This window comes from Berghia stephanieae, chromosome 6 (assembly GCF_034508935.2).
Source record: "Berghia stephanieae isolate SIO BIC M18660-M18661 chromosome 6, UCSD_Bste_1.3, whole genome shotgun sequence".
NCBI lineage: Eukaryota > Metazoa > Mollusca > Gastropoda > Nudibranchia > Aeolidiidae > Berghia > Berghia stephanieae.
In genome coordinates this window covers 29126497-29154081 of record NC_088365.1, presented here as the reverse complement: position 1 = coordinate 29154081, position 27585 = coordinate 29126497, and the positions used below count along the sequence as shown (strand labels likewise).

The window sequence follows — 27585 nt, the reverse complement described above, 5'->3', positions numbered from 1 at the left end:
CAGCAGTTAAGCTTAATAGCCAATATTCTCATCACAAACATATAACATAGAAACGATTGAGACATTGAGTATGCTCCGGTGTATGGGGTGAATTTTTAATTCAGAAAAGTGAGTGGAGCAGGCACTTATGTTGGTAACAACAAGATATGAAGTGAGTAGAAAAGTGCCAGAAGACAATAGAGAATAAAATTTTTTTTCGCGGCGGTGGTGGGGTTTGAACCTGCGACCTTATTGGTACGACAACTCAGCCTGGCAGGTGAGAGCGTGGCTCTACCGTGTGAGCTATCCACGAAAACAAAAATATTCGTTTCAAACCCAAAGTCATTTCTAGATCCCTCTCTCACCCACTTCTTGAGATCGCCGATTCGTTCACCACCATCGCGAAATAATTTTGACCAGCAGTTAAGCTTAATAGCCAATATTCTCATCACAAACATATAACATAGAAACGATTGAGACATTGAGTATGCTCCGGTGTATGGGGTGAATTTTTAATTCAGAAAAGTGAGTGGAGCAGGCACTTATGTTGGTAACAACAAGATATGAAGTGAGTAGAAAAGTGCCAGAAGACAATAGAGAATAAAAATTTTTTTCGCGGCGGTGGTGGGGTTTGAACCTGCGACCTTATTGGTACGACAACTCCGCCTGGCAGGTGAGAGCGTGGCTCTACCGTGTGAGCTATCCACGAACACAAAAATATTCGTTTCAAACCCAAAGTCATTTCTAGATCCCTCTCTCACCCACTTCTTGAGATCGCCGATTCGTTCACCACCATCGCGAAATAATTTTGACCAGCAGTTAAGCTTAATAGCCAATATTCTCATCACAAACATATAACATAGAAACGATTGAGACATTGAGTATGCTCCGGTGTATGGGGTGAATTTTTAATTCAGAAAAGTGAGTGGAGCAGGCACTTATGTTGGTAACAACAAGATATGAAGTGAGTAGAAAAGTGCCAGAAGACAATAGAGAAAAAAATTTTTATTCTCTATTGTCTTCTGGCACTTTTCTACTCACTTCATATCTTGTTGTTACCAACATAAGTGCCTGCTCCACTCACTTTTCTGAATTAAAAATTCACCCCATACACCGGAGCATACTCAATGTCTCAATCGTTTCTATGTTATATGTTTGTGATGAGAATATTGGCTATTAAGCTTAACTGCTGGTCAAAATTATTTCGCGATGGTGGTGAACGAATCGGCGATCTCAAGAAGTGGGTGAGAGAGGGATCTAGAAATGACTTTGGGTTTGAAACGAATATTTTTGTGTTCGTGGATAGCTCACACGGTAGAGCCACGCTCTCACCTGCCAGGCGGAGTTGTCGTACCAATAAGGTCGCAGGTTCAAACCCCACCACCGCCGCGAAAAAAAATTTTTATTCTCTATTGTCTTCTGGCACTTTTCTACTCACTTCATATCTTGTTGTTACCAACATAAGTGCCTGCTCCACTCACTTTTCTGAATTAAAAATTCACCCCATACACCGGAGCATACTCAATGTCTCAATCGTTTCTATGTTATATGTTTGTGATGAGAATATTGGCTATTAAGCTTAACTGCTGGTCAAAATTATTTCGCGATGGTGGTGAACGAATCGGCGATCTCAAGAAGTGGGTGAGAGAGGGATCTAGAAATGACTTTGGGTTTGAAACGAATATTTTTGTGTTCGTGGATAGCTCACACGGTAGAGCCACGCTCTCACCTGCCAGGCGGAGTTGTCGTACCAATAAGGTCGCAGGTTCAAACCCCACCACCGCCGCGAAAAAATTTTTTATTCTCTATTGTCTTCTGGCACTTTTCTACTCACTTCATATCTTGTTGTTACCAACATAAGTGCCTGCTCCACTCACTTTTCTGAATTAAAAATTCACCCCATACACCGGAGCATACTCAATGTCTCAATCGTTTCTATGTTATATGTTTGTGATGAGAATATTGGCTATTAAGCTTAACTGCTGGTCAAAATTATTTCGCGATGGTGGTGAACGAATCGGCGATCTCAAGAAGTGGGTGAGAGAGGGATCTAGAAATGACTTTGGGTTTGAAACGAATATTTTTGTGTTCGTGGATAGCTCACACGGTAGAGCCACGCTCTCACCTGCCAGGCGGAGTTGTCGTACCAATAAGGTCGCAGGTTCAAACCCCACCACCGCCGCGAAAAAAAATTTTTATTCTCTATTGTCTTCTGGCACTTTTCTACTCACTTCATATCTTGTTGTTACCAACATAAGTGCCTGCTCCACTCACTTTTCTGAATTAAAAATTCACCCCATACACCGGAGCATACTCAATGTCTCAATCGTTTCTATGTTATATGTTTGTGATGAGAATATTGGCTATTAAGCTTAACTGCTGGTCAAAATTATTTCGCGATGGTGGTGAACGAATCGGCGATCTCAAGAAGTGGGTGAGAGAGGGATCTAGAAATGACTTTGGGTTTGAAACGAATATTTTTGTGTTCGTGGATAGCTCACACGGTAGAGCCACGCTCTCACCTGCCAGGCGGAGTTGTCGTACCAATAAGGTCGCAGGTTCAAACCCCACCACCGCCGCGAAAAAATTTTTTATTCTCTATTGTCTTCTGGCACTTTTCTACTCACTTCATATCTTGTTGTTACCAACATAAGTGCCTGCTCCACTCACTTTTCTGAATTAAAAATTCACCCCATACACCGGAGCATACTCAATGTCTCAATCGTTTCTATGTTATATGTTTGTGATGAGAATATTGGCTATTAAGCTTAACTGCTGGTCAAAATTATTTCGCGATGGTGGTGAACGAATCGGCGATCTCAAGAAGTGGGTGAGAGAGGGATCTAGAAATGACTTTGGGTTTGAAACGAATATTTTTGTGTTCGTGGATAGCTCACACGGTAGAGCCACGCTCTCACCTGCCAGGCGGAGTTGTCGTACCAATAAGGTCGCAGGTTCAAACCCCACCACCGCCGCGAAAAAAATTTTTATTCTCTATTGTCTTCTGGCACTTTTTCTACTCACTTCATATCTTGTTGTTACCAACATAAGTGCCTGCTCCACTCACTTTTCTGAATTAAAAATTCACCCCATACACCGGAGCATACTCAATGTCTCAATCGTTTCTATGTTATATGTTTGTGATGAGAATATTGGCTATTAAGCTTAACTGCTGATCAAAATTATTTCGCGATGGTGGTGAACGAATCGGCGATCTCAAGAAGTGGGTGAGAGAGGGATCTAGAAATGACTTTGGGTTTGAAACGAATATTTTTGTGTTCGTGGATAGCTCACACGGTAGAGCCACGCTCTCACCTGCCAGGCGGAGTTGTCGTACCAATAAGGTCGCAGGTTCAAACCCCACCACCGCCGCGAAAAAATTTTTTATTCTCTATTGTCTTCTGGCACTTTTCTACTCACTTCATATCTTAAGGTAAATAACTCGGTTATAATTGAAAAATTGTGATAGAAGGGTATGAGTAGCATCCCTTGGGTTTCTTCTCGTTTTCAGTGATAGAAGTTCAAGAAAAACACCAATGGACTGAAATGTCCTTTGTAACTGTGTAGGGGGGATGGAGGGAGGGAATGGTTGTGGTTGTGCGGCTATGCAGTCTTGTGGTATGACACTCGCTTTCGGATCAGAAGGTCCTGGGTTCGAGCCTCGCTGGGCGCATAGTTGAGTCCCTGGAAAAGGTTCTTTACATTCCCAAACCGTGCTCAGATGTAAAATGAGGGCCTGGCCGTTAACAGCGTTGTCTCTGTCAGAAAAAAATGTAAGTTCGTCTTACAGGCGCTGTGTCTCGTTCTAAATGCTACGTGTTGCTGTTGGTCAGAGACCAAAGGGTCCCTGACCAACAGAAACACGTAGCATGTAGAACGAGACATGGCGCTTTGAGGTCGTTAAGTGGATGTTGCACCATATAAAAGAAAGCTCGAAACAGGCTCAAGTTGTCGGATGTCACAAAAGGCCCTTTAGTCATATGTAGCCCTTGGTGTCGATCTTGTATTATGTTAGAAAAGAAACTGGAAAAAAACATTGAGTTTAAGTCTAATTGATGATATATATAGGAAATTGGGGGTTTTGAAGAGTAAAAAAAAACTTAACTTACTGTCGTCATATAGATGGAACGAAATTGACGACACTCAGCTCTTTGGTATTGCTTCAGACAGCCATTTTAATGATTAATTCTCAATAATTTATATCAATCAGACTACAAACGTTCAAATTTTGTGTGATGGTACGTTTTATCCGGCTGACTGGATGTTGTGAGTGTTTTGCCTAAAGCATAGCATCAGTATGTGATTGATTTTAGATTAATGTGTTTGTTTTTGTGTTTACCGTTATTGGTAACTATGTTATTTTTTTACATTCAAAATATTACCACTCAATTTAAGAAATGAATAAATAAATAATAATAATAAATTAATAAATAAATAAATAAATAAAAAGAACTTGGATCTACAAATACATTTACAAAAAAAAGAGTAGGCCTACAACAATTAAACTAGGCCTAGGTGAACAGACAGTGTGTAAGACCCAAGGAATTTACCATCTATGGTAAGACCTCAATGAACTAGGCGCTCGGATGCCAGACTTGACGATAAGTTATACTGTATAGATAGAATGCGCTTGGCCAAGGAGTTCATAACATTGCCATCCGGAAGTATAACGGACCAACACACAAACTCTGTGTAACCATGAACTTTTATAGTCTTGTTAATACAGTTTAGTGAGAACAACTCACAAACGCGGATGGCAAAAACAATAACAAAGGCCTGAGTGACGTCATCTGCATACTATCTATACCCGTATCAGTCATTTTGTTCCCTTGCTACCCCCCCCCCCTCTCTCTCTCTCTCTCTCTCTCTCTCTCTCTCTCTCTCTCTCTCTCTCTCTCTCTCTCTCTCTCTCTCTCTCAAGCTCGCTCGCTCTTTTTCTTTCTTTTCTTTCTTTTTCAAAGTTGCGTTCACTTTACACGTATATTTTAAATATCTGCAATGAAGGTAACCAGTGAACGGAGTCATTGGTAACTTTCATTTTGTCAACTCATCGAAAACCGGAAGTCCTCTCATAAGTTTTCTTTCTTCATTCTTCATCAGGGTTGCCAGTTTGGCATTTTAAATGCCAGATTCCAAAAATCTGGCATTTTTGAAAACCGTTTGGCATTAGAAAAATCATTTGGCATTTGGCATTTTCATTTGGCATTTTCTTTTCTTGTATATTATACTTCAAATGACACCTTTTCTCAACCGTGGTGTAGTGGTTTAGCACTCCACTTAGTAGTCAGTAGGTAAAAAATTACCCCAACAGGAAATTAAGTATAATTCAAAAAAAAAAAAAAAAAAAAAAAGAAAAGAAAACACGCAAGCCACCAGGATATGATAGTAAATTGTCTATCAAAAGTGAGTAGTTTTCTTAGTGGGGATGGGAGTCAACAGACTTTGGCATTTTTTGGAGTGTTTTGGCATTTTTTGAGTCTTCCACTGGCATTTTGTTGAAAAATAATCTGGCAACCCTGTTCTTCATTCTGATTCCACTGTCGTTGTATTGCTTTGATTTATCTGACATCGCCGGGTAACAGTAACAGTATACAAAATGCCAATTGAAACTTTGGAAGAGGAAAGTTTGGCTAAAAATCCTAATTTGGAGCACGCACAGCTTCGATTTCTTCTTGGAACTGATAAATCGAAAAATGACAAGGCTTTACGTGATAAACTCATGGAAGCAATCAAATCGAAAGGTTTGTTTTGTGTTGTGTTTTGCCATTTGTTGAATTTTTTGCTCTTGCCGAAATAAGTCACAAGTTGATGCCTGTTGATAAAATATATTTAAATTCTACCAAAATATCGTTTTCATTTTTTACTATTACACACAACCACAGGGATCTAAATCTAAGAATAAGAATACTTCTGATGCTGATCATGGCTGGCTGATACTGATGGCTGAGCTGGGCCATTCCGTTGATTTTCAAATTCAAATGACATGAATCTACTACTATCTATGAAAAAAATTCTTTTCCTTTTTTTACAGGGAAATAATGTGCTACAATTAAAGCCTTATCTCTAGGCACTACCGCAAACTCGTGGACGCGGGTGGTTGGATGGGAGCATCACCCTTGAATCATATAGAGAGCCTCGCCTTTGGCCTACCAACCTCCGCTGCACGTCCAACTCGCCTTGAGCATGCATTCACGTAAAATATAGAGATTTTTTTTAAAAACCTACCTCTGTTTCAAAAACTAGCATCTTTCACCTTTCTAAGAAACATTTTGATTTTTCAGAACTTTAGTTCGTTAAAAAATACCGGCCAATCTGACCCGTTGAGTCGAATGAAAACGAAATTTTGTTGTTTACACGGTTCAAAGGAAATGCCGTAAATAAGCTTTCATGGACTTCCTGTGTTGTTTTTACAGTGTCACGTGACCGTTTTGAGAAATTTGACGTCTGCTACAAATAATTAGACCGGTAGGGGGTAGATATTTTCGTTGGAGCAGAGAAAAAGTGAGTATTATTTCTTGGACTTGTAGAGAGGCCTAGGGTCCACCAGCAGTCAAGTTGATTGAATAAAAGAAAAAAAGGCCTTTTTTATCCGCCGCCACCACCACCATGAGAGTGGAGGTGAGGGGGGGGGGGGGGGGATGTTGCATGAAGACGAAAGGGAGACGTGGTGACCTTGGATGACGTAGAGCATCTCAAGGATGCTGGCAGCAGTTGCAGGTGTTCTTAACCCCTTAACGGCGAAGCTAATTTTTTGCTTTTAGATAATAGTTTGCTTTTATCTTTATTATTGTTAACGGGGAATACAGAGTAAGATTGATATTCGCCTTTAAAAAGATAAGTTGTTTTGTTTTTTTTTTCAGGTTTTTGGTTTTTTTTCAAATGCCTAGTGAGAGAGAAAAAACAAAACAATCATACATGTATCTGCAAACAGCAGAACGTTTTCATTTTACAATGAGATGGGAAGGGGAAGGGATAACATTATGACAAAAGAGAGAGAGAGAGAGATGGGCGGGGGAATGGGGGGGGGGGGGGGGATAGTAAGGGGGAAGGGGAAAAGATGAAAGAAACAATGGGTTGCCTGATGATGTAGATCAAAGGAATGTTACAGCGGTGTTCACGGAGCGTACTTCGTGAAACTTTAACCTTTTACAGTGACAGTTTTTTTTCTGCAGATTGCTTATGCAGAATAAATCGTTTCCACCAAGAGAGCAGTAGTAAGAGTATATTTCGACTCGGGCTTCAATTAAACTATAAATCGCAAAGCTTGTCTTTTAATGATAACATTAAGACTAAGATCTGGAGTTTGGGGAGTGTAAGATGGAATCTCGCCAATAATGGTTAAAATTGTTTTGATTTTAAAAAATATAACACACACACACACACACACACGAGCGCGCGCGGTCACGACAGCGAGGACCATCTATTGCATGTGTTGCAACGGTAAATCAGTTTACGTGTACGTAGATCCTGAGGCGAGATGCCCCGTTACCGTGTACGCACCCCGCCCCCCCCCCCAAAAAAAAAAAAAGAAAGAAAGAGACACACACACACACACACACACGCAGTCTCGCATCCGCTACGAACTAATTTTGCGCACCAATTTTTACTGCACTAATGCACCAAATTGCATTTGGTTTGGCCACTTGGCCTCCTGTAACCAACTTTTTGGCTTCCTCTCACTTTCCCCGTTATATCGTTTTACTCTGGTACCGGTAAAACTTATTTTATTTGGCAATCTAAATATCTAAATGCAACACGTGCTAACGCCACAGATTGCATTTGCTAATGCTTCTATATATGGCGGAAAACGGACAAGACCTGAAATTATCTACTTTGACAGGCCCATTTTTGTCAATTTCCATCTTTTATCTACAAATAAGTATCATATATCATTTTAAAGCTTAAAATATGAGGATTCAGAATTTGTAAAAGTTATGAGCAGGAGACGATTATGTAACTTTAAAAAGTAGGTCGATCAACGGTGACCCCGGTTTACACGGAAAGGCAAAATGAAAAGAAATTTTAACAATCTGAAGTGACAAATGACTCAAAATACATGTACACAGGTCCAATTGTTTCAAATAAATAACAAACAGAATATCTTTTGTATTTTGTATTGAAATTAACTTTATTATACAACAAGGGGGATAATTACATGAGACAAATAACGAAAAAAAAATTTTTTTGTAATATTTTAAACTCATTTCAACTTTGAAAAAAAAATGGGTCCTTGTTTTCCATTGTATTGACAAGACGGGTGACAACAACCCAGGAATAGATGTCTGGAGGGTCCTTTTTTACCAATCACACACTCTGCTCTGCACATACGCATAATAAATTGTATCAGTACCGCTATTCCTTGGGAGAACTGCACGGTGAAACTCCCTCTCCTCCAGTACCTGGTATAAAAGCAATATATAAAGACATAGTTGTTGACAAGAGCACTACTTTAAGCATATTTGATTTCCACCGCTTTAAATATATTTGATTACTCTGTTGAGAAAATAAGGCTTATAATTACGCATAAGAAAGGCGTTCTTAAGAACAACAACTCACACTTACAGCTTTTGTTTGCTACATCACAGAGGTTCAAGTGTAAGGATATGAAATATTTAGCATATGAATCTAATAAAGCGTTATATATATATATATAAAAATAAGTCTATAATTGCATTACAAATTTTTTTCTAGAACATTTTGGCAAGTGTACGGAATTTTTTCCTCTCAACCTGTAATTCAGTACTAAGGTGGTATTACGGATTTTATCCCTATCGGTTAGTACACTCACAGTTCTGGAGTAAAATCTCTCAACCCTGTGTATCTTGTATTGTAGCTAATCAAAATTTTCATACTGGATAAAATTCTTTTAGATCAGATGTCCAGATGCCATCGCTGCATCCTCCCGGAAAGCAGAGTGAATGTTGTGGTGACACAAAAAATATGAGAAAGAGAGCGAATCAATATATTTAATATAAATTGTTTACAAAATTCAATTGATTAGCAACTTGTGTTCTTAAACAGCTAGAAATGTTCAGATATGTACTTACATTGAAATATTCATCATAGGTTACCAAAGTTTACATTTATAAACTGTATATTCATCACCAATGTCCAAGTTCACACATTTCAGATTTTCTGGTGCCCATGCAGATGGTGCCCACGCAGGTGACACCAAACTTTATTTTGCTCAAAAAAACTTTTTCTAAAATTTCAAGTCAAAAATCAAAGTTTAAAACACAAAACCAGAGCAAGATTAATGTCTCCAATCAATTTTCAAACACTTTCTTTCATAATTAATAATAAAATAGGATATTGAAATTTGGTGCACGGGCAGAAATTCGAAGACACGAAATCTCCCATACCCGATTATTCACTCTAAAAACAACTAAAAATGTTAATTTTTTATTTTTTGTTAATTTTACAAGTTTCCTAGACCTAATTTTAGTCACATGAACAAATTTGTAGTTAAAAATATCAAAGATTGCCTGATATATAGAATTAAGTTTCCTTTGTCACATCGGAGACACGAAAACAACGCGATTACATAATATGCAGAAAATAACTTATAAACAAAGATGGAAATAATTTTTTAAATTTTTAAATCATACAAATTGTAGTTAATACATCTAACTTTTGTTAAAAACAAAAATAAAGTTAACTTTAAATGGAAACTGTTGATTCACTTACCTCATTTGATCCATTCTAAAAACGAAAGTAAAACCTTCGTGTCTTCAAAACGCCACTTTTGCTCGGTAAAAAATCCTTAAAAAATATATAGGAGCAAAATTTCGCCACCATTTTGCTACCACAGCTCCAGGAAGAGTTGATCTATCAAAAACAGCAAGTATAGTCACCAAATCTCAATTAGATTTTGATAGAATTATGTTGCCCATGCAGAAAATGCTTTTCCTGTCATTATTGTGTTTTCCGCCATATACGAATTTTTCTTATCCTATCTAAATTGTTTAACAAATCTAAAGAGTTTTCGCGAGGCTAAGGTGGGTTTGGTGGTATTTGGGCTCCTGCCGAGGAATCTGGCTTCTTGCTATAGCTAGTTTGGTCTCTTACTCAAAAATGATCTGGCAACCCTGCCTGGCTAGGCGGAACCTTGATAACAGAAACGGGGCCCACACGATTTCGCGAGGAATTAAACATGAAAACAGTTAGGATATAATTTCAACACAACTTTTGAAATTCATCAAGGATTGTCCATTACCGAATGTTTTTTGATAGAAAACAAATGCATCTTCAAATCTAAACTGCTTTTGACGGTAAGCGGTAAGTTTTTATTTATTTTTCTGTCCAAACGAATGATTTGTCCTGGTTATAGAAGCTAAGTATTGGTAACACCGGCTCAGCTCTCTACTTATACTTATACCTAGGATGATGTTCGCATGGGTGTACGATCCGATAGTGATGTCGTTTCTTCTTCTCTTTACTAGCCTATCCTGCTTCTTTGGTTTGTGATTGTATTTTTGACAGGGGATATTTTTTTTTCTGTAAATCTTCTGCCTGTTTGTTCTTGGTTATTTATAATTTAGCTTATGATATCTTTAGGTTATGATTTTGATTTACATTTGTACTATTTTTGTTAGATTGCTTGTTTTTTTGTTTCAGCAGTCTCTCATATAACCTCAATTGTGTTGGAAGAGACCTAAAGCAACAAACAAACAAAAAACTCGTGGACCCAAAAAATGATCTAGATAGTAGGCGGTTTGGGCTTGGGAGGGGGGAGACTTTTTTTTAACGGACTGACTATTTTCACTGTACCTAACGGTGAAAATAGTCTTTTAGGCTATTTTCACCGTACGGTGATTATAGCCTGACAATTTTCACCGTATGTATTAGCCAATCAGAAGCCAGGATACTAACTGTGACGTATTTGCCTTTGCATCTAGACCATTAGAATTCGACCCGACATCATTTTCTTCCTGCGTGCAGACCAGTTAAAAAAAAAAAAGAAAAAGTTTGCCGAGAACAAGGGAGGCAGGCCTCCCGAAAGCTCCTCGTTATAGCATTTCTTTCAATTTGTATTTTCACTTTGGACCTTTTGTCAGACGTTTAGTTATTCAATTTGTCATATAGTACAAACCTTGATAGATTTGTGAAAGTTAAAAATTTCCTAATTTGACCATTGTTTTGATTCTCGGCTGCCTTTTGATTTGTGAGGTATTGAAAGGCAGTGCAAAGCAGTCCTAGTTTTGTTTTTGTTTTATTTTTTTCCTATTAGGGGTAGTTAAAGGTACTAGGTTGTATTTTTTCTTAGGAGCGAATATTTGGCATGATGACCTTTCGGAAGGCCTCCCAAAGCTATAATAATACAGGCGGGATGGCGGATTCAGAATTGATTACAGTTACCAATGAAGCTTTCCAATTTCGTGGCGGCGATGGGGTCACGAACCCGCGACCTTTCTGGTACAACAACACCTGGCCGGGGAGGGTGTGGCTCTATTGTATGAGTATGAGCTATTCACAACTGGAGAAATAGTGATTTCAATCTCTATGTCTATCTTGAGCTGCTACCCCTGACTTCTTGAGGTCATAGGTTCAACACAGACAAACGCCACGAAGTTTGTTAACTACCAAGATACCATTATCACTGTACGGTGAAAATAGTGTGTCAGGCTATTTTCACCGTATGGTGAAAATCGTCCACCAAGATATTACCGTACGGTGAAAATAAGTCTCCCACACTATTATCACCGTACAGTGAATATAGCCTGCCACACCGTTATAGTGAATATAGTCTCCCACACTATTATCACCATACACTGAATATAGCCTTCCACACCGTTTTCACCATAAGATGAAAATCGTCTCCCACACTATTATCACCGTACGGTGATAGTAGTGTGTCAAGCTATTTTCACCAAACGGTGGAAATCGTCCACCAAGATATTACAGTACGGTGAAAAAAGCCTCCTACACTATTATCACCGTACTGTAAAAATCGTCCACCAAAATATTACTGTACGGTGATAAAAGTCTCCCACACTATTATCACCGTACGCTGAAAATCGTCCACCAAAATATTACGGGATGGTGAAAAAAATCTCCCACACTATTATCACCGTCCGTACAGTGAAAATTGACCACCAAAATATTACGGGATGGTGAAAATAGTCTCCCACATATATCACCGTATTGTGAATATCGTCCACCAAGATATTACCGTACAGTGAAAATAGTCTCCCACACTATTATCACCGTACGATGAATATATAGCTTTCCACACCATTATAATGAATATATGTAGTCTCCCGCACTATTATCACCGTACACTGAATATAGCCTTCCACACCATTATCACCGTACGGTGAAAATCGTCCACCAAGATATTACTGTACAGTGAAAATAGTCTCCCACACTATTAACACCGTACAGTGAATATAGCCTGCCACACCGTTATAGTGAATATAGTCTCCCACACTATTATAACCGTACACTGAATAAAGCCTCCACACCATTATCACCATACGGTGAATAGTGTGTCAGGCTATTTTCACCGTAAGATGAAAATCCTCTCCCACACTATTATCACCGTACATTGAATATAGCCTTCCACACCTTATCACCGTATGGTGAAAATCGTCCACCAAGATATTACGCTACGATGAACAAAGTCTCCCACACTATTATCGCCGTACACTAAAAATCGTCCACCATAATATTACGGGATGGTGAAAAAAGTCTCCCGCACTATCATCATCGCACGGTGAAAATCGTTCACCAAGATAATACAGTACGGTGAAAATAGCCTCCTACACACTGTCAGGCTATTATCACCGTACTGTGAAAATAGCGGCTTCCTTTTTTAAATGGAGTGTCTACAGGTAACTTTAGGCAGTTTAGTGAGCAGCAGCAGTTGGAGTCAAATTGTGACCCAACTCGCCCATAAGAAAGTTATGACTGGAAATTGCCGTTCGCTTTTACTAAGTTTTACTAAGTCCAATTAAAGATGCATATCTTTGTTATAAAGAAGAATATCGCAGATATCTTGGTATCATTATTTTCGTTACCAACCGGACACCTAGCCTCAGGATCTACGTACACGGTAACAGTCACATACATGATGGTAACCTTGAATCTCGCCTTTACTTTAATGGATTATATTGTATTGTTTGATTTTTTTAAATAACACACACAAACACATACTACAGAGCGAGGTCCATCCATTGCTTGTATTGTAGTGGCAAACCAGTTACCGGAGTTACCGAGGCTAGGTGCCCGGTTACAGTGTACGTAGACACTGCCTTTTTTTAAAAAAAGTTTCCCCCCTCCCAAACCCTCTACTAGAACATTATAAAAAACAAAGAATACTGGGGATGTAGCTTTCGGAAGGCGGCCGACCGTATCAGGGATAAACTAAGCAAGAGAGACTCGGGTCCCCGAGTTTGCAGTAGTGCCTATCTCTGCTGAGTAAATTTCTTTTTTAATTTTGAAATTTCATCTGTAAATGAAAAAAAGTTAAGCATGTTCAAAGAGGAAGAAATAGAAAAACACCAAATCCAAAATACGACACTTTTTTTTCAGTCATGGCGCTGTATCTCGCTAAGTGGAATCAGAAAATAAAATATGGCAAATTTATCACAGAACATGATGAACACATCAGAACAGCTCTACCATGTATAGTTCTAGAGCTGTATATGGCTATGGTCAACCATAAGTTTGTTAATATATACTAATTTGATAATTTGGAACATTTGTGAAATGTTATTGTTTGAAAAAAACAAACCCAAACCATACAAATGATATGAGAGCTGACAACCCAATTATTATCAATCAAAATAGTCAAGTTACCATAAAGATGGGTGCCTCTGGCATTTATCTGCCACAAAATAATTTATGAAACACTAGGGGCAAACCACGGTGTAAACCCTGATGTCGCGTCTTTATAAAAATGTTACATGCATAGGTGCTGCCTTTACATCCCTCACCATCTACTGTAACATCAAGTTAAAATTATTTCTTAAATTTTTAATTTAATTAATTAATTTATTTATTTTTGCTTTCAGACATGGCCCCTTTTTATCAAGATGTTGCACAAGAATTAAACTGGAAAGTGGATGAATCTTTAATGAATCAGATGAAAAAGGCGAATGAGAAGAAAATCAAACAATTAGATGCAGCAATTGAAGATGCTGAAAAAAATTTAGGAGAGACTGAAATTCGTGACAACATGTTGTCCAAAGCTGAATATTTATGTCAAATTGGTGACAAGGTATGTTCTTGGAAAAGGAGGGTGGGCAATATTCATTCACCATGTGGTGGGCATAGGAGCTGTAAATTTGTTTGCTGCCAGCTTTTCTGTTCACTGCAGTAATATTGACTTATGTTCTATCTGTCACTGGAACCCCTTCCATTACAGATTCTTCTCAACTGTCCTCAATTACCTCCTTCTTTGTGCGGCTAAGTTGTCGTGGTATTACACTGGTCATCAAATTAGAAGATCCTGGGTTTGAGTCCTACTCTGAACGGTGCATAGTTGCGCCCTTGGAAAAGGCTCTTTACTCACATTCTCTCACATACTCATGTGTAAAATCTTATGCTGTTAGTAGTGTTGTTGGCTAGGGGCTCCTTTTAAAGCATTTTGAGTATGTTTGTGGATAGTGTGCTATTTAAAAGCTTTTTTTTTTTCAGCAAGTGGGATTTTGGTGATCTCTAGATAGTTATTGATTTAAGGACATATGTTTTACAATTTTCTATTTATTATTAGAATTAGAGCTCTATTCACAGTTTGAGCAGCTAGCTCAATTTGCTATGGATGGATCAGTCCTTATCACTTCTGTGGGTTTCCTTTTTTTCTGCAAGTGAGTTGTTCATGACAGTTCAACTTGTGAAAAACTGTTGATCTCTACTTTAGTTAAACATTGATAAAATTATTTTTTTTTTTTTTTTTTTTTCTTACAAGTTTTAAAGAAAGAAAAAAAAAGGTATTAAAACAGACTGTTGCAATGTCAGATTCACCTCTCATTTGTGTTTCGTCACTGATCATGATATAATATTCTTGTTTGAAGTAATAGTATGTACCTTACATTCTATGACTATTTTTTTTTTTTTTTAGGCAAATGCTTTGTCAGAGTTCAGAAAAACTTATGACAAAACAGTGGCCTTGGGCTACCGACTGGACATTGTATTCCATTTGATCAGAATGGGATTGTTCTACAATGACCATGATCTCATCACAAAGAATCTCGAGAAGGCTCAAAGGTACGCTTTTTATCTATCTTTTTCTTTTTTTTCCATTTACAGAATTTGTAATAAGTATTTCTCTCCCCCCCCCCCCCCCACCCATTATTTTTTTCTTTTCCTGTTTGAATTATATGCTAATGCAAATTGGTCAGCAAGCAGTCACTTGTGATTGATATTGTTAAAATTTTATCTTCCAAATGAAAATTGAAATACCATGAGTAACATAAGAAATCAAAATGTAAACAATAACAGTAACACCACTACCACCACCACATCATGGCTCCAACATCCATAACCACATTAATTACCATAACCTCTGCATCGTCCCAGTCTTGTTTTTCTGGAAGATTTTTCCTTTTGTTTCCTGAAAGGATCTATTTTTTTAGTATGCATGTCCACAACTTTTACACCAGCTTCAGTAATATTGGCTATGTGAATAGTTTTTTGCTGTCAATCAGAAATTCACGATTATCCTGTTCCTTTGGCTTTATTGGTTGATCTGCTAGTCTATAACTAAGTACTTTACACCAGATTTAACAGATCCAGCTAGCCAATCTTTGCTGAGTAGAGAGGGGTCAAAAACAATCTCCACTGCAAGAAGGATCATTACAGGTCCATCTATGAAACTGCTATTGGGACAAGGTTCTGATGCAGTCTCTTTTATCCCTCATAATGTGTTTTTTATTTGTCACTCTCTTTTCTTTTACTCGGTTGAGACAACTTTGTTTTGATCAGGTCCTGATTTATGGTTGTCCGATGTGAGTTGATTTTGTTTTTTCCCCATAAGAGATCATTTGTTCGTTCTCTCTCTTTCTCTCTCTTTGGGTAGTCTGAGGTTGGGAATGCAGGTAGACAATGAATGGGATCTCCTCTTGAATTATTCCCCTTTCTTACTTTCTCCTTATGTGCTCATGGTGCGTACAGTCAAGGTACTGAAAGCTAAATCTATGTAATGGTCTTTGTCTGTGGACTGCCAACTCCCTTTGTTTTTGGGGGGGTTTTTTTTGTTTTTATAGTTTTTTTGTTTTTTTTTTGTTGTTGCTTGTTTTGTTATTTAAAATTAAAAAAAAAAAATTAAGGTGTAAGAGCCATTGAAGTAATGAAACTAACTACTTATATTTAATTTTCGTTTCGTAGCCTGATTGAAGAAGGGGGTGACTGGGACAGGAGAAATAGGTTAAAGGTGTATAGAGGCCTTTACAATATATCCATACGTGACTTCAGTTCAGCAGCATCCCTTTTTCTTGACACCATTGCCACCTTCACTTCTTACGAGCTGATGGATTACAAGCAGTTTGTAACATACACTGTCCTATGCAGCTTGATAGCTCTAGAGAGACCTCAGCTGAGAGAAAAGGTATGTGTTGTCTCTACTCATTTTATGCAGCTGTCCCACCGTAATCTTTAAATTTTGAAAAACTTTTGTATGTCCTTTTTTCATTGAAGACAAATGAGTTACCAAAATTCTTTGTTAAAGATGCAATTTCTACTTGTATTTTTCTTTTTTTTAAATATTCTTTTTGTTATACTCATATTTCATAGTACTACATGTTTCAAAATTTGACATTTAAATCACGGTCACATTACTTTATTTATGATCTGTTTTCATGAGACTTTTTGTTCAATTTCATTTTAATTTGTTTTGTTTTTTTCCAAAAATAAAATTGCAGGAAATAAAAAAGGAAAAATTGCAAAATGTCAAGAATTTTTTAGCAATTTTGATAAAAATTGGTTGAAGTTGAACACAAAGCAGTTGTCAATCACTCCTTCTCTCTTCTTATCGTCCAATATGAATGATGCTATTTCCTTTACCTAAGAATTTTCCTGAATTTTGTTTCTGAATGTTGGCCAATCTGGTATTAGTATTAGGGTTCCGGATTGAGGTGTGTACAGGATACATTTTTACATTTTGGCCAGAAACTTTTTAAAAAAAATTTTGTTGTTGCAAATAGAGCGTTCGATTAAGATGAACCCTAACCTGTCATTAAGTATCAAATTAGAGTCTCAGGTTTAAGATTTTTAAACGATTTTGATATCATTATAGTTGATTGATATATGATGTTTCTCTTTTCTGACCAAAAGGTAACATTTGGCAGGATGTTTTTATTTTATATTTTTTTTATATATAATTGTTCAATTGTGCTTTTGTTTATTTTTTATATAGGTTTGAATTCATATCAATATTTTTATTTTTCTGTCAACAACAAAATTTTGCCTACTTGCTTAGATTTCGTCTTTAATCTCCATAAACTTAAACAGCATACATTTTAAATAAATGTTTCATTTTTATTATCCGTCACAGGTGGTGAAAGGATCAGAAATTCTGGAAGTTTTACACAGTTTGCCAGACATACGCTCATTTCTCTTTTCACTCTATGATTGTCATTATGGGGACTTCTTTTTGTCTTTGGGTGAGTCAGTTAACATATTAAAATTATTTTGGTTTGACTAATGGTTGTTGGTATTCCCTAAACATTTTTGGAAAGTCAATAATACTGAACTTACAACAACAAATTTTATAGACCCAATGAATATTCATATGGCCTTGCCCGAGAGAGAAAGCGTCCCTGCACATGCGCAATCACTTAAAAAGTGAACCTTGCAAAGCAATCATCGTGTTTTTAATTCTCTTGGATTTAAAATTAATTACTTACTTATATTGATGCAATAGTTATTGAAAATATATTATTTTGTGCTTAAATTATCATGTGATGATTCGTGGATTATGATTTTGTTCTTCAATTATTAAGATATTAAGTGGATTGTTATCGATTTCATTTTATTGTGCGTGATTTCGCGCTTGCACTTATTAATTAAGACAATGGCGTCGGACGCCCCACTGACCCAATTCCTTAACAGGACGGCGTGTAACAATAACAATGAAACCAAAAATAACAGTGATGACGGTGAAAATAGGAGTGATGTGCCGCGTAAGACTGAAGGTAGGAAGAAGGGCGAGCCTTCCAAAGTAAAGAGAAGTAAAAAATCAGATAATGGTGGCGACGGCGAACTTTCAGAAATTAAACTCATGGCGATCATTCCGGTTGTCACGGAGTTAAAAAATGCATACGATAAGGAGATGACAGAATGTGACACGCTGAATGACTACCAAATAATTAACAATGTTAATGATGGACAAGAAGACGAAGTGTCAGAAGCACAAACGTCTTCATCGATCTCCTATTTTAAAGACGTTTCAGGTACAAAGGAAATTGAAGGGCCTCTAATTAACGAGGACCTAGCAAAGGGAATTAATAATATCCTGTGCAACGGAATGCAAATATCGGATAGGGACCAACTATTTCAAAAATATATAAAACCGACAAATTGTGGCAGAATGGAGACTCTTACTTGTAATCCAGAAATTTTTAAGATGGTTCAAAAAGAGACGAGACAAACTGACTCGAGTATTCAAAAAATACAAACAACACTCATGAAAAGCTTATGCGCCATGACGATGTGTTTCGAAAAACTGACCAAAATAAATATAGAGTCAGTTTGTCAACAGGATATAGACTCCATCACTAATTCCTGTGCAGATTCCGTGGCGTTGTTAGCAGACGGGTCACACAGCCTGGATTTACATAGACGACAGAATTTTAAATCTGAAGTAAAATTGGAATTCTCGTCATTGTGTTCTGAGCAGTATCCGTGCGAGGACTCTCTTTTTGGAAAACAATTGACAGAAAAAGTCAAAGATGTCTCGGAAACCCTGAAGGTTTCTCAAAGAGTCAATCGTGTCAAACCATACCAAAGACATCAAAACAAGCCGTTCTTTTTAAAGAAAAGGTTATCTTTTTTAGACGGGAAAAACCCTGTGTACAACAACAGGGGAAAACATTACAAAAACAACAACAACAACAACAACAAATACCAGAGCTTCAGCAACAAAACTCGACAACAGGGTCGTCGCAACAAACCATATTAAATGTAAGTGAAGGAAACGATTTAGCTTTAGGTGGTCGAACAAGGCATTTTATTCATAATTGGGGAAAAATCACAGAAGACAAAATAATTTTACAATGTGTCAAAGGCTGTAAAATCCAATTCATTTCTCCACCAATTCAAAATAAAATTCCCCATCAATTGAAATTTAATGCACAGGAAACCATAGCATTAAGGGCTATAATTGGAGAATTATTGAAACAAGAAGTAATTGAGGAAAGCACTGTTGAAGAGGGAGATTACATGAATAATATTTTCTTAAGAGAGAAAAGATCGAATAACAACAAATACAGACCCATTCTTAATCTCAAATGCTTGAATAAAAATTTTGTTAAATTTACTCACTTCAAGATGGAGGGACTAACTACGTGCCTTAATCTCATGCAACAAAATTGCTACATGGTATGTATTGATATATCCAATGCTTTTCATAGCATTCCAATGCACCCCGATTTTACAAAATACTTAAAATTTATGTTTGAAGGTCAAGTTTATAAATATATGGTTTTGCCTCAGGGGTTTCGAGATAGCCCAAGACTGTTTACCAAAATTTTAAAACCAGTGTTAGGTTTTTTGAGACAAAGAGGTTTTTTGTCTAGTGTGTACATGATGATTTCTATCTACAAGGCTCTAATCATAAAGCATGTCAGGAAAACGTTATAATTACGAAGCAACTTCTGACGTCGTTAGGTTTTGAACGCTCTGATTTATCTATATATGAACCTACGCAAAAGCTATTACATTTAGGTTTCATTCTAGATTCGACACTGATGAAAATAAGTTAAGGTGAGGATAAAAGAAATCATATCATCCAGATGTCAACGAATGTGATGAGTCATACCTCCCTTACAGTAAGGGAATTAGCAAGATTAATTGGAGTCTTTGTGGCTAGTTTCCCAGCGGTTTGAATATGGCCCGCTATATTATAGAGAACTGGAAATGCTTAAAATCAAATCATTAGAGACAAATTATAATTTTAATAACTATACCACTCTTAATGAAGAATGTGTACAAGAAATACAATGGTGGATTAAAGAGGGAGTTTATAGTGGGAAAATGATTTCTCATGGTAATGCAGATTTCACTATTCAAACAGACGCATCTAGTTATGCATGGGGGCAGTTTTCAATGATAGAAATACACACGGCATGTGGACAGAAGAGGAGTCTAAACTCCACATAAATGTTCTCGAAATCAAAGCAGGGTTGTTGGGTATTCAATCCCTATGTGATTTTAAGAATTGTCATATAAAGATCCAAATGGATAATCAGACTGCCGTTTCATACATTAATAATCTTGGGGGTACACATTCTAGACTTGTTAACTATTATACTAAACAAATCATCTTGTGGTGTAAAGAAAGAGGAATCTGGTTGTCTGCTTGTCATATAGCTGGAAAATCAAATATAGCTGATTCACACAGTAGGAAAGTTAGAATTCATACAGAATGGAAATTACACCCAGAAGTTTTTGATAGGTTATGTGAGAAATTTGGATGCCCTGAAATAGATCTGTTTGCTTCTCGTGCAAACAGACAATTACCTATATATATGTCCTTCTATCCCGATCCTGAAGCCTGCCCCATTAACTCATTTCAACATAAATGGGATACTTACGGATATATCTTCCTACCATTTAATCTTATCTCCAGGATTCTCAGGAAAATCCAAGAAGACCAAAGTACAAAGATATTAATGGTCGTGCCACATTGGACAATAGCCCCTTGGTATCCAAGACTTATGGAAATGATGTGCCTTCCTCCTCTTTTTCTGAAGAAAGCCAAAAATGTGTTAATTTTACCATCAAACCACTCAGCAGTACATCCATTATACCCAAAACTCCAACTGATGGCATGTGTCTTATCAGGAACAATTTCAAAAGACAAGGGTTGTCCCGACGAGTTGTCAAGACTTTAATGAAAGGCTGGAGACCAAATACTGTTAAACAATACAATGTTTACCTTAAGAAATGGATTGAATTTTGTTCTGATAAACAGTGGGATGTCGAGGAATATAGTGTTTCACACTGTCTAGAGTTTTTATTACACCTTTCTAAAAAAGGACTTTGTTATAGTGCAGTTAATACTGCTCGTTCTGCACTATCTTGCATTTTCGACCAACCTTCCATCGGAGGTGATAACAAAATAAAACGTTTGATGAGAAGTATTTTCTTGGCTCACCCAAGCAAACCAAGATACACCAAAATTTGGGACGTTTCAATATTGTTAAATTTTTTGGAAAAATGCTCACCTTGTAAGGAATTAACTTTACAAATGCTCACTTTCAAATTAGTCACATTATGTGCCTTAGTCACTGGACAAAGATGCCAAACCATTCACTCGTTAAATTTAGAAGAGTGTCATATTACACAAACTCGGGCCATCTTTCATGTTTCTAAATTATTGAAACATAATACCCCGAAAAATAATGAAAATTCCATAGTATTACCGGGATACCCATCTAATAAACGATTATGTGTTGTAACATATTTGCGAGAATATATAAAACGAACTAAACCGTTTAGAAATTCATCTCAACTGTTTTTGAGTTATGCATGTCCACATAAACCGGTAACTAAGGAAACAATCGGTCGATGGATTAAATTGACTCTTATGAAGTCGGGAATAAATACAAAAATATTCAAAGCACACAGCACCAGGGCTGCGAGCACGTCAGCTATTACTAAAGATGTAGAAATGTCTGTCATACTTAAGGCAGCAGCATGGTCTGGTCAGAAGACGTTTGCTAAATTCTACAATAAACCAATTGTAAAAGATGATGGGACTGCATTTGGGAAAGCAGTGTTACGGAAAGCACGTTGATGTGAGTAATTTATCCTTATTATGAACATAATTATCAGTGTCTGGATTTAACAACAGGCTGATAATGAAAACACCAACGACCAATTACAGTAATTTTTACTGAAATCATAATATGGCACCTTGTTACTCAGTGTCTGGTGGAATCACAGACTGAGTTATATTTAATACCTCATTGACAATCTATGCAGTGTCTGGCTTAGGACACAGGCTGCAAATAGATTAAACATGATTAACCTGTGTCTGAATTTAGTCACAGAGTTATGAATGTATATCATAACTATCTATGCAGTGTCTGGCTTAGGACACAGGCTGCAATAGTTTTGAAAAACTTTTTACATACTGAATGAAAGTAGATATGGAACCTCATGGCTTAGGACATCGTTCCTTTTATCATAGGTTTTAACATTTTAATATAGCATAATGAAAGAATATGCTTATAATTGTGTATGTCCGTTTATATATTGGATCGCTACAATAGCTGTTACGGCTTTAAAGTCTCAGGCAAGGCCATATGAATATTCATTGGGTCTATAAAATTAGAAAATTAAACGAGACTTACCTGTAAGTTGAAGTTTGATTGGGATTTTATAGACCCAAGAATATTCTTAGGCCTTGACCGCCCTTCCCAATTTTATCCCACCCCATGAATGTATACATCGTTTTGCAAAATTGCAAATCAATTTGAGGTCTTTTAAATTAGATAATTGATGGTAACAGCTATTGTAGCCTATTAGCTTTAAATAGTGATTGCGCATGTGCAGGGACGCTTTCTCTCTCGGTCAAGGCCTAAGAATATTCTTGGGTCTATAAAATCCCAATCAAACTTCAACTTACAGGTAAGTCTCGTTTAATTTTCTAATTCTTTTAAAAAACAAAAATCAAACTAAGCAATCTAAGCTCATTGCTGCAAACGTCGTCTGTAAACTTTTAAAATTCCATCATATTATTGTGGAGAACAATGTATGTTGAGTAAATTGTCACATTTCCGGATAAAGATATTAAGAGTACAGAAGGTATTTTCTTTTTTAATATGTGGGGTGTTTTTTTTTTTTTTTAATGCACTGTTGTCTAAAAATTATGACTGAGATTAAAGCTAAAGCAAAGTTGTTTTTTTTTTGTCATGTGCGGGATGTCCTGACAAAAAAGGGCCATATGGTGATAATAATTTAATCCCTCAAGTTGGTGCAAATGTAGAGAGCAATCCTTCCTGATAAAACGCAGCTTAAACTTTCGTACTATCTTTATTAGGAACAAAATTACAAGTATTTCAGTTCATAAATCCTCTATTTTCTACAAGTTTGTTTATAGCTGTATCAAATCTCTTTGCTGCAAAATTAAAGAAAAAAATACAGAAATTTTAAACAAGTTTTATTTTTTTAATTTTCGGTTTTAAAGCCAAAGTTGAGGAGCAGATGAAAGCAGATCGTCTGACACATGCCCACTACTCCTACTATGTCAGAGAGATGAGGATCAAGGCCTATGCACAGTTGCTGGAGTCCTATCGCAGTCTCACTCTTACCTATATGGCCAAGGCTTTTGGTGTCACAGTTGCTTTCATTGACCAGTAAGAGGAGCAATTATTTTGTTTATTATACGGCTTTATATTTTGTATTGCATTTACCAAAACTACTGGTTTGACAATTTCTTAATAGTAACGGCTAGATATCGTTTTATATATTTTTTTTTTTTTTTCGTAGTTCAGAAAATGAGTAAAATGACATAAAGAGTTTTAGTTACGATTTAGTTCATCAATTTCTCAGAGCTGCATAAATGACAAAGAATATGAGAGATGAGTGTCAAAAGAATGTCAAGACAATCTCCTTTGTCCATACAATTATTTGTCAGATTTTGGCTTTTTAACCATTTTTATTTATATTTGTGTATACCTAAATGGAAAATTTGGAAAATGTTTATCTCATATTGTACATTTTTGTCTCAAAGCTTGTTTTACTTTTGTTTCCATTCATTAGAGAACTTTCTAGATTTATTGCTGCTGGTCGCCTTCATTGTAAAATTGATAAGGTTGGAGGAATTGTGGAAACAAATCGTCCTGATAATAAAAATTGGCAGTATCAGGTAAGAAATTTTATGATGAAGGTACAGTCCACACCGGATAATCGCAACATCTTGGATTCAGCAAAAATGTTGTGATTAACCGAAGATGAGTTCCTGTCCACTATTGCATCCGCACACATTTTACACAAATATAGTAAACTCAAATCAGTTGTAAACATTGTTCTGAGTCCACCACAGACTGAGCAATTTGATTGGAATAAAAAATATATGGCAGCCATGTCTAGATTTTGACAAGCAAAAGTATCTTTGAGGCAAGCTGACATCTGAAGATTGGATTCACTTTCACTTTTTGTTGTCAACATTTGTAAGAGTCCAAGACATTAGCCGTGATGAGAGACAATAAGCTCTCACCAAATCCGTTTAACGGTCACAATGCGTGGTTGTGAATCAGAAAACAAAGGATATCATCGCGAAGTTTGTTGCAATGAACCAGTGACTTTTGTATAGAATTACTTCCGTTTCTTGAGAAATATTGTGATTAACTGAAAGTTGCGATTATCCGGAGTGGACTGTACATATAAAAGGAAATCTAGTTTTGAATGGTCCTCCATTTTCTAATTTTATCAATCTTTGCAGTTGAATTTTGTTCTCAGATTCTTATGTAGGTTCACTCTTGTCGACTCTTACATCCGTTATCCTTGTTGCCGTTTGAGGTTGGGAGGATGTGCAGTCTTATCTCTCTTTATTCGACCTCCCTTTTGTAATGTTTCTGTCCCTATTGAATGAGGCTGTTTTGATAAGTCCAAGCCCTGGACTTTAAAAGATAGCAGTTAGATGTGGTATTTGATTTTTGAGAACCAATATCATTTTCACTTGTAATTCGTCTCCACTGTAATGTTGTGGCAGCTTTATATTAAAACTGCATTCATTGTATAAAATTCTTCGTCTGAAATTGTATGTGTAAGTAATTTTAATTGCATATTTGACAGAGATCTTGTGCCTTATTCTGGGTTGAACCACTTTGAATGGTCTTAAACTAGATGTATTGATAGATTGCATTGCTTTGGATATATCTCTGTTCTCTGTTTGAACTAGTCTTCTTTGTCTTTCTTTGTCTAACTTTTCTTTGGTGCTTAGGAGTGCAGATTGTCTTCACTATAACTACATGATGGTACAACCAATTTTATAAAATAGCTCTATCCTTAATTATTTGATGGTCTGTCAGGTTTGGGATTCAATGAGTTTATTTACATGTAACTATCCATGACAAATCTTTAGGTCATTAAAGATTATTTGTAACCCATCCCATCAATTTGATACAGTGGAATCTGCATGAAGTCAACTTCTGCGTAAAGTCACCACCCCTTTTTAGTCCCAAAGTTTCTGTTCCTTATCGAAGTGTGTTCTATTGGTAATAGATACTGTCAACCTTGCTCAATATTTCTGGTCCGGCAGTGTTGGCTTCATCGGGATTCCACTGTATTATGTTGTAATAAACCAGTTTTCTGCCATACTCTGGAAAGACAAGCATTTAAAAATTGGGCCAGAAAGGTCTTCCTTCAGTCCCAGGTTTGAGAGTTTTTAAATATGTGTCTTTCCAGAGTATGGCAGTTAACTTCATTTTTGCTAAATTGGGTTTTAAGCTTTAATTTAATTTAAGCTTTTTGAAGTTTGAGAAATAAAATGCTCTCATCTCAATTAAGGCCTTTTCTAACTCAACTTTAAAAGTTATTATATTTGCAATTTGAGTTTATGAATTGATTTACTCTGAGTTGATAATGTTTTGAGTTAATTGGTCACATTTAGACATTTACTTACATCCATGCATAAAGTTTTATGTGTACTTTTTTTTTTCTTCTTTTCAATTGCCAGACTTGCATCAAGCAAGGAGACATACTACTGAATCGTGTACAGAAATTGAGTCGAGTTATCAACATTTAGTATGTGTAGAAAATATGAGTACAGCAACACATGTTTGAGAGTGTATGTTGAGTTGGTGAATCTTTTATTGGTATGAATAGCTGTAATAATTGAAAGGAATGAATTCTATTGCTGTGAGTTATGAGAGATGAGTGTTTCCAGTTGAGCGAATTGTTTTTGAATGACAATGTTTGCTAGCTGTACCGTAATATTCCTATAAACCACACCAAGCATGTTGGAAAAGGTTGCCAGGCAGTGAGAATTTTGTTTTTAACTTTGCAAATGCTAGCATCGACCCTCCAATCTTTTTCTTCTGTCCCAGCCATTTATTTTTCGATACGTCTGTGAGGTTTATAGGGATAGTTAAACGGTAAGTAATTTGAAATAAAAAAGATGAGGTTGTTGTCTTGTATTTATTTTATATCCTTTAAACTCAGTTTTAATTGCATTTGAATAAAATTGATGAAAATGTTAACTGAAAGTAGTTTCTCTTTATTGATAATTTAGCTGTGGAATTCCCTTTAGGCATTTTGTCCTAATACAGCAGTTTGGGTGGTCATCCTCGACACCCAGATGAATTGCTGATGGAATCTACGATCTTTCCTTTGAAACAAGTCACTTTTCTTAACTTAATCTATGTCATAGGACCTGATGAGTGAGTGTGCACATTGAATGAAGCTGTGCCAAATTATCGTCCTTGTCACATTTGTCAGAAAATGACTCCAATATTAAGTTGGTTTTTGTTTTTGGAAAATGTAAGGAAAAAATTCATTTTTGTCAGTTTCTATCAGTTAAATAATGTGAAATAAACCAAAACTGGTGATCTAGTTCCTATAGAATAGCTGAACTATTTTCTTAATGATTAAAAAAAAGTGTGGACAGAGTATCAACATTGTCCATACTTTTTCGACACTTTAAAAAGCTAAAGCTGTCTAATATAGTATTGATGACAGAACTTCATATTTTGTTTTATTTTTCATTATTAAACCCAGAGAAACTGATGAAAGTTGTTTTTGTTCCCTTAGTGTTTCCAAATAACTTTGTTTTGGAGTATTTTGTGGCAACCGTCACAAAAACGACCTTATGGCACAACCTCATAGAGTACATATAACCGTGTTCAGTGCAATTCTTTTACTCCCCATGGAAGCATTATGAAAGCAATATTTTATTTCAGGGTCTAAAGGCCAAAATTGACCTAAATAGTGATTCATATCTACTCCTTTCAACCTATGTTTCCGCCTTTTTCAAAGTTTTCATTTAACCAAAAAGAATCACAACAACCAACACCACATCATTCTTAACATCACTAAAGCAACTACCACATCATCATAATCATCATCCTTCTGGATGGGGGTCCTGGCCTCCCATAGTGGGCAGGGAGGAACTTACCTTATAAATCATCTCTCTGTTACGCACTGCATTACCTTTTGTTTTGTTTTACATTGTAAACAGACCTGTCATACATCCCGGAATTGAGCTGATAATCCCGGATTGTTAATGCCGATGGTTTTTTTTTTGTTTTTGTTTTTTGCGAATTTCTAAATTTACGAATACACGTGCGATTAAAGGTTTTACATTGTAAACATACCTGTCATACATCCCGGATTTTCCGGGATTATCCCGGAATTGAGCTGATAATCCCGGATTGTCAATGCCGATGGTTTTTTTTTGTTGTTTTTTTTTTTTGCGAATTTCTAACTTTACGAATACAC

At 36.5% G+C, this 27585-nt stretch overlaps 1 protein-coding gene across 2 annotated transcripts in view; it reads left to right on the top strand.

Moving 5' to 3' along the window:
• LOC144974799 (26S proteasome non-ATPase regulatory subunit 6-like) overlaps positions 1-26348 on the top strand; it is a 28672-nt gene extending 2324 nt beyond the window's left edge. Inside the window, exons 1-8 of one of the 2 annotated variants that reach the window (XM_078918075.1) lie at positions 5495-5720; positions 13995-14200; positions 15044-15189; positions 16309-16528; positions 17474-17582; positions 23333-23501; positions 23908-24013; positions 25826-26348. In XM_078918075.1, the coding sequence (XP_078774201.1) occupies positions 5576-5720; positions 13995-14200; positions 15044-15189; positions 16309-16528; positions 17474-17582; positions 23333-23501; positions 23908-24013; positions 25826-25894 (1170 nt within the window). In that variant the 5' untranslated portion in view covers positions 5495-5575 and the 3' untranslated portion in view covers positions 25895-26348. Of the gene's footprint in view, positions 1-5494; positions 5721-13994; positions 14201-15043; positions 15190-16308; positions 16529-17473; positions 17583-23332; positions 23502-23907; positions 24014-25825 lie in introns of those variants that run through there. The other variant, XM_078918076.1, reaches the window with a different exon arrangement.
• The last annotated feature ends 1237 nt before the right edge of the window (positions 26349-27585 follow it).